This window comes from Muscardinus avellanarius (assembly GCF_963383645.1).
Source record: "Muscardinus avellanarius genome assembly, chromosome: 10".
Lineage (NCBI taxonomy): Eukaryota > Metazoa > Chordata > Mammalia > Rodentia > Gliridae > Muscardinus > Muscardinus avellanarius.
In genome coordinates, this window is record NC_137796.1 from 89,304,782 (window position 1) to 89,312,111 (window position 7,330).

General features: G+C 55.0%; 1 protein-coding gene across 1 annotated transcript; it reads right to left on the bottom strand.

The window, feature by feature from the left end:
• Positions 1-407: 407 nt before the first annotated feature.
• On the bottom strand, positions 408-6,761 carry PRR14 (proline rich 14; the record flags this gene model as incomplete). Its single annotated transcript, XM_080703898.1, has 12 exons — positions 6,598-6,761; positions 5,727-5,798; positions 5,439-5,607; positions 4,336-4,457; positions 4,076-4,265; positions 3,758-3,801; positions 2,602-2,711; positions 1,497-2,115; positions 1,295-1,364; positions 1,126-1,217; positions 777-848; positions 408-687 (listed from the first exon to the last, which is right to left on the bottom strand). The coding sequence occupies exons 2-12, from the start codon at positions 5,747-5,749 to the stop codon at positions 408-410; spliced, it is 1,791 nt and encodes a 596-aa protein (XP_080560024.1). The 5' UTR covers positions 5,750-5,798; positions 6,598-6,761.
• Positions 6,762-7,330: the final 569 nt, after the last annotated feature.

Sequence of the window (7,330 nt, forward strand, 5' to 3'; positions counted from 1 at the left end):
AGAGCCTCACTAAGTAGCTAAGGCTGGCTTCGAACCTGTGTGATCCTCCTGTCTCAGCCTCCCAAGTGCGGGGATTACAAGCGTGTGCCACCACACCCGTCTGGGACCTTGTTTTTAAATAAAAACAGCTGGAGGTGTAGCTCAGAGATTTCCAAGAGAGAGAAAGAGAAAGAGCATCTCCAATGACCATTCCATCCCTTCCCTATCCCAAACTCTTCTCATCTACCCTGGGACCATCTTACTTTCTCAGTCCTTGGGGGCCATCAAACCAATCAATCTCAATCTCAGCTGGAGAGACAAAGAATCAGAAACGTATCGAAAACTTTACTAGAAATATAGAAAAAACAAAGTAATGGCCTTGGAGGTTTCCTCTCTCTCTAGGGCAGATGGACGGTCAATCAGAGCTCCTAGGGCTGGCGAGGCTGTTCCTTATTCACTTCTTCCTCCTCCAGGAGCAAGGCATCTAACTCTTCCAACCGCTGCTGTAGCAGGGGCCCCACATCTGGGCGGGGTGCCAGGCTGGGAGTAAGGGTTCTTCCAGCTGTACCCCGGGCTCCACGGGATGGCCGCCTAGATCGAGGAAGGCTGCTGTCCCGAAATTCTACAGCCCGCCGGAGCTTCCTTGAGCTGGTGAGAATCAGAGTCCCATTGCGCTCCCGGGGTTCCTCGAAGATAGTCTCAAAGGTCCTGGACCAGGCAGGGAGAGGAGCTATTTACCAACATGTCCCCTGGTTCTAGCCTTCTTCTACCACCCTCAGGCCTTCAAAGTTTCTCACCTCCTGGTTGTGGGTGATTGGTAATTCTTGTTGGTATAAATTTCTTCCAAACTGAATTCCTTCTTGTTCAACCTGGGAGTAAAAAGCAGAGTCCACTGAGAAACTTTGGGCCAGTGGGCTCTGATGAAGGGATAGGAAAAGCCTGGTCTATATTCCAGTTCCTGCAATGTGCTAGGGCCAGGAGTGCTGAGGCAGACAGGAAGTTCTAAGCATAAGCCATGTCCATGCCAGACTGCCTCCTCCAGGTTGGACGGTTCTTCCTCAGAGGAGACAAAGCCATACTTCAGGGGACACGCGCCTCCCCCTGCTCATCCACGGCAGCTAGCTCCCTGCGCAGTGAGCCTCTCACCTGACTGGACGAGGCAGCCCCATCGGTGTGAGGTTTAGTTGAGGACGGGCTGGCGTCTTGCGTATTCTGAATCGAGAAACCTTTCCCATGGTCTGTAAAAATGGTGTAGGGGTGAAAGAATGGCCTGGGTTCAGGCCCCCAAGTCTTCTCCCCGTATATGTACCCCTACCTTGGTCTCAGGATCTGAAAGCAGCTGGTCCTTTGAGGTTCTGGGCTCCTTTCCCTTGGTTGAGCCCAACCTGTGGAGAAAGTCTGGCTCAGGGACAAACACACTGACAGCAACATCCTAATTTCCTGCTCACTGGATACTTAGGGAAGGAGGTTGGGCCGAGGCTACTGCCAGGGCTCCAGGCAGGGTTTGAGAGCACTACCTGGGTTCTGCTGGTTCGGAGAAGGAAGAAGTAGCCGCAGTGGACGAGCAGGACGTGGCAAGAGCAGGGGAGGACCCCACTCCTCCGAGGGGGAAGACCTCTTTCCGCAGACACAGCCGAGGGGGTGGTGGGGCTCGGGCCATCTCCCCGCCACCCACGGTGTGCCGCCGGGGCCGCGGCCGGCTTGGTTGGGGTGGAGCAGGGGGCCACGTGCAGGTACCTGGGCCAGGTGGCCCCAGATCAGGGCAGGAGTGGCTGCGGCCCAGAGAGAGTTTAGGGAGAGGGGCTGGGGTGTTACAGTCCTGAGCCCGCCACTGGTGGATAGGGGGCCGGGGACTGACAGCTGCAGGGCCCTCAGCATGCTGGGACTGCTCGGCCTCCGAGATGGCGATCTTCACCTCCAACTTCATGGGGGGTGATGGTGGTGGGGCCCGTGGGGCTTTGTTGGGTGTGAGGAAAATGTCAGCGAAACTCTCCAGCTTGGAACGGACGGACCGGAAGAGGGGAGCCAAGCCCCAGGGACTGAGGCGGGGGCGTAAAAGGCTGGACGGTGGTGGGGTTGCTGGAGGCTCCAAAGCAGAATCTGGAAAGGAGAGGGTCGGCAGTAGGCGTTCTTTAGCTGTAGGTGTCTAAGTTCCACCTCAGTATCCTCAGCCCCTCCCCAAAACACGAATCTTTGTCCAGAGGTATAGGCCCATTCCTGAAAATTAGGTCCTGCAATTAGGAGTTGAACCTCAAACCTCTGAAGTCTTAAACCCTATTCCACACACTGTGCCCTGCCCTGGTAGGAGATTAAGTCCCACTCGCATCTCTGCATCTGACATTTCCCTGCTCAACTAGAAAATTCCAGAGCGGTAGGTCTTACCCTTTTTTTTTTTTTTTGGGTGGTACTGCGGGTGGAACCCAGAGGCTTTCTACTTCCAGGCTAGACCTATTTTCTATTTTATTTGGAAACAGGGTCTCACTAAGTTGCTGAGAGCCTCACTCAGTAGCCGAGGCTGGCTTTGAACCTGTGAGATCCTCCTGTCTCAGCCTCCCAAGGGCAGGGATTACAAGCGTGTGCCACCATGCCCGGCAGGTCTTACCCTTTTACTTGAATCTTTACCTGGTGGTAGGCTCTCCGGAGGGTCTGAAGGAAGGGTGGATGGCTGAAATGGAAGTTCTAGGTCCTGGGATGCAGACATTAGCTGGTGAACCATGGTCTTGGGCTCAACTCTGGGGCAAAAGGGCAAGGTAAAGGCTAGGGGTTGGAGGGGGAACTTTCCAGATTCAGAATCCACCTAGGCTAGCACCTCCCCATCCCTTAAGGCTTCTGAAGGTACTACAAGTAAAAAAAAAAAAAAATTGTGGTGCTAGGGATTAAACCCAGGGGCGGTCTACCTTTAAGCTATCCTCCTATATCCCCAGTCCTTTCTTATTGTTTTTTTAAATGTCATAGGGATTAAACCCAGGGGCATTCTACCTCTGAGCTTAACCCCTCAGCCCTATTTTATGTTTGAAACAGGGTCTTGCTAGGCTAATGAGAGTCTCACTACTTGGTGAGGCTGTCCTCAAACCTCTTGTTTCAGCCTTTACAATCCTGGGATTACAGGTATGTGCTACCATGGCCCAACTTTATTTTTTTTAATTTTTATTTTTTGCAGGTCTGGGGATGGAACCCAGAGGCATTTGACTTCTGAGCTACACCCCTGCCCTATTTTTTATTCTGTATTTTGAAACAGGGTCTCATGAAGTTGCAGAGGGCCTCACTAAGTAGTTGAGGCCATCCGCAAACCGTGATTTTCTGGTCTCAGCCACCCGAATTCTGGGATTACAAGCGTGTGCCACCATGCCTGGCCTTTTTTTTTATTTTGAGAAAGGGTCTAAACTGCCAGGGAGTCTTGTTACCTTGCTGAGGCTGTCCCTGAACTTGTGATCCTCCTATCTCCATCAGGCATGCACCAACAGACCCTCCTGGATAAGTAATTCTTGATGCCCCTAGCTCTGGGTAGCTGGATGATGGCTGTTGCCTGGATATTTCTTTTTGTTTGTGTGTATGGTGGTGGGATTGAACCCAGGAGCATTCTATCTCTTGAGATATATCCCCAGACCTTTTTTTTTTTTGTTTTTTATTTTGAAACAGGTCTTGCTAAGCTACTGTGCACTGGCCTCAAACCTTCAATCCTCCTATCTCAGTCTCCCAAGGATTAGGATTACAGGTGTGCACCACTGCGCCCGCGTGGGCCTGTATACTTGGATAATCCCTTCCCAAGCCCTCTCACCTTTGTGCTGGGACGATGAAGTTGGGGCTCTCATCGGTGAAGCCCTGAATATAAACAGGGGGTATATGTCGGGAAGCAGAGAAGTCCTTTTTGGCCTCCTTAGCTCCCCATGTCTTGGCTCTTTCAGTCCCCAGATATCAGCTTGGGTTCACAGCAAAGCACTTTCCATACAGTCTCTGCTCAGGCAGTGTCTGCCACCTAAAATGCTGTCTTCCTTATCCTGGGAAGGTCACTCCAGACACAGGCTCCTATCCCTGGCTTCCATCCCTGTTGGAGCCACAGCTAACCCCCTGACGTCCTCTTCCTAAGTTCTCATACCTTAGCTGGGGATCTGGGACCAGCAATGTCTTCCAGCATCACCACCAGTGTAGGCTGGGGGGGCCAGCCCACCTTTTGTGAAGGGCTCTCCTCTGGGCCTAGGGTTATGCTTGATTGTCGCCTCAGGGTGGGAGAGGTCCGGTGGGTGCGACTCAAGGGTTCTCGGCACAAATCTAGTGGGTCCAGAGGCCTGGAAAGGGAACGGGAAGATCAGTGGGCTCAGCTGTATCCCCAGCTTACTCCCCATCCGCTCTGCTCACCTGGCCTGTGAGGACCACTTGACCTGTCGGGGAGGGGAGGCAGGTGACTGGCTGCACGCAGTATCCTGATGGCTGCTGTGGTGCTGTGGGATGGAGGTCTCCTCTTGTGGCACCAGTGGGACCTAGAAGAGGAAGAGGTATCAAGAGGAAGGTGAAGCCGGGTGTGGTGGTACATGATTGTAATCCCAGCATTTAGGAGGCTGAGACAGGAGGTTCGAAGCCAGCCTCAGCAACTTAGCTCCTGTTTCCAAATAAACCATAAAATAGGTCTGGGGGTGTAGCTCGGAGGTAGAAGGCCTCTGGGTTCCATCTCCAGTACCGCAAAAAAAAAAAAAAAAAAAAAAAAAAAAAAAAGTCATAGAATGAGGTTGGACTGGACGAGGTCTTCTGCTAACAGTGCGCCCTTAGCTACAAAGGTGACCGAGATTCTGCTTAGGATTTATTCAAATTCCTAAAGACAAGGTGAGTTGGTCTGAATTAGGGGTCAGATATCAGAAAGTCTTGAGGTGCAGGTGTGGGAAGTGGGTAATTTTGCCTAGGCTGTTTGGAGAAATGAAAAAGGGTGACCTGGGGTGGGTCACTGACCTATTTTGGGCCTAAGTTTTTCTCTCTTGTGTGAAATGGAGCCAAGGATCCCAGCATGCTTCCCAAGGGAAAAAAGCAGGAGGGTTTCTCTTAAGAGTTGCAGGAATGTGTTTCCAGCCCAGTAAGGGGTTGTTATGGGGCACTGGAGGCCCTGTTCAATCCTAGGTTGGATTACATGGGAACACACAGGAAGGCTGTTTGAGTGATGGGCATGAAGTGTTTTTGTTTTTGGTACTAGGGATTGAACCCAGAGGAATTCTACCTCCAAGCTACACCCCCAGCCCGATTTTATTTCTTATTTGGAAAGAGGGTTTCATTAGTTTGCTGAGAGCCTCACTAAGTTGCTGAGGCTGGCTTTTGATCTGCAATCTTCCTGTCTCAGCCTTCCAAGTACTGGGATGACAAACCTGTGCTACTATACCCAATGAGAAAGAGGTGTTCAGACCTCAGGTGGTCTGTCTTTGATACTGATGAAGGATATGAGGGAAAAAGAGAAATTTTCAGTTCCAGGGGCTCACCATGTGGGCAGCCATGACATCTTCCAGCACCACGGCCAGGACCCGTCGAGAGGCCTTTTCCAGGGGTGAAGGGGCCCCCACGGGCTGCAGCCTCCGCCGTTTGGGGCTCCTGGCTTCCCATAATGCTCGAGCTAGAGGCTGACGGCACAGACTTGGCTGGCCAGACGGGCTGGAGGATGAAAGCAGAGGGCCGTTGCCTGAAACTGTTGTTGGCTCTCAGTTTCCCGGTACAGCCGCCAGGATCCCCGACTCCCGGGCTCAAGACAGGCGGGCGGGGTGCGCTCTCACCTGGAGTCCCCAGGCAAGTCCATGGGGTAAGCGGCGGCTCCGGGGGGTCCCTGGGGGCTCCCAGGCTGCGGCCTGGGTTAAGGGGGGGGGCGGGGGAGCGGGGAATGAGGGACAGCCTCTCCCCCGAGCCTCCGCCCTCCATGGTCCTCCCGCGGCTCGGGGTAGCTCATAGGCCGGAGCTCGGGGCACCGAAGGGCGCCCCCTTCTGGCCGCCCGGAGCGGGTATCCTCCCGTGCCGCCGCCTCGTCAGCGGATCACTTGCGCCCTGCCTGGCACCTGCCGTGAGAATCTGGATTGCGGAGAACGCGGTTCTCCCCACGGCCCTAGCCTCTCGGGTCCTTTGTCCCTGAAGATTCCGCCCTGAGATTCCCCGGAATCCGCTGGGATCCCAGTCCTGGGAGGTTTTGTTTCCGCTGGATGCCTCTGAACGCCTCCTCCCCTCCCAGCGAGTGGCCGCCGACTCCAAAGCAATACTTCATACACCGCCGGTCCTCCCTCCCACTAGATCCCCTAGACTGGATCCCTGCGGAAAGAATCCTACAGCGCGGTTCCTCCAATCAGGTGCCGGGAGAAGCTCCTCCTCCTCCTCCTCTAGTGAGCTTTGGTTCCGCAAAGCGCTGCTCAGACAGGGGCGGCCCGAGCTTTGGCATCGCAGAACTCAGTGTGGATCCCGAGGGATCCACTGTCAAGCAGATACCCCCTTCACTCCAATCCCGGGAGGTCCCGCCCCCAGGCACCAACCCACCCTCACCCCCGGCCCAGCCCAGGTCCCCGCCCAGCGTCCTCCCCAGCCCAGGAGTTTAAAGGTTTCCTTCGCCGCCCCGGCTCCCGCGCCTCCCGACAGCTCCGCGCCCTCCCGCGCGCCGCTCACCGCCGCCGCCCGCGGACCCCGGGTCTTCGACGGCTCCCACCTCCGGCGCCTTTAAAACCAGCTTTACCCAAGGCTGCCCAACCGCCAGGGGCCTTCTTCTAGGCGTCTCCGGGCACCGCCCAATCGCCGGTCTCCGTCTTCCGGGGTTTTAAGAAACTAAGTGAAGCCGCCAGGCGGCCATCACCCCTAGGGGCAGGCAGCCCAATTGGACCTCTCCGCCATGATACTTAAGGGCAGATATCATAGTCCGGCTTGAACCCTAGTGGGCGGGGTGGCCTCATCCTGCGAAGACCAGAGACTTTGCCAGGTGCTTGAGCTACTGAGGCAACCATATTGACGCTAGAGTGCCTCCACATTTTTTAAGGGCATCTTCCGGTTCTTTCGTTCTTAGGCCAATAAACGTCAACCGAGTGCTAACGATTTGTGAAATTTCCAATATCCTAGAGAGGCCTCACTTGAGGCCAGTTCCGGCTCATCCTGGGTTCCTCCCCCGGGTTCCCACGCCGCAGAGTCTGGGTTTAGGAGGGAGCGGCAGGGTTCCGAGAGGGGGTCTTGCGGCCTCGGGCTGCGTTGAAGGCGCGATGAGCTTCACCTGAGTCGTGCGTGCTTCCCCCGCAGGAGTGGGGTGTCTGCGGGCTGTGCACAGGGCTCGCTTTAGGGGCACATTGCAGGAGACCAGTGCCTACCTTGGCTTGCTCCGTGGGAACCGGTCCGCCCCCCTCTTTCTGTTCCG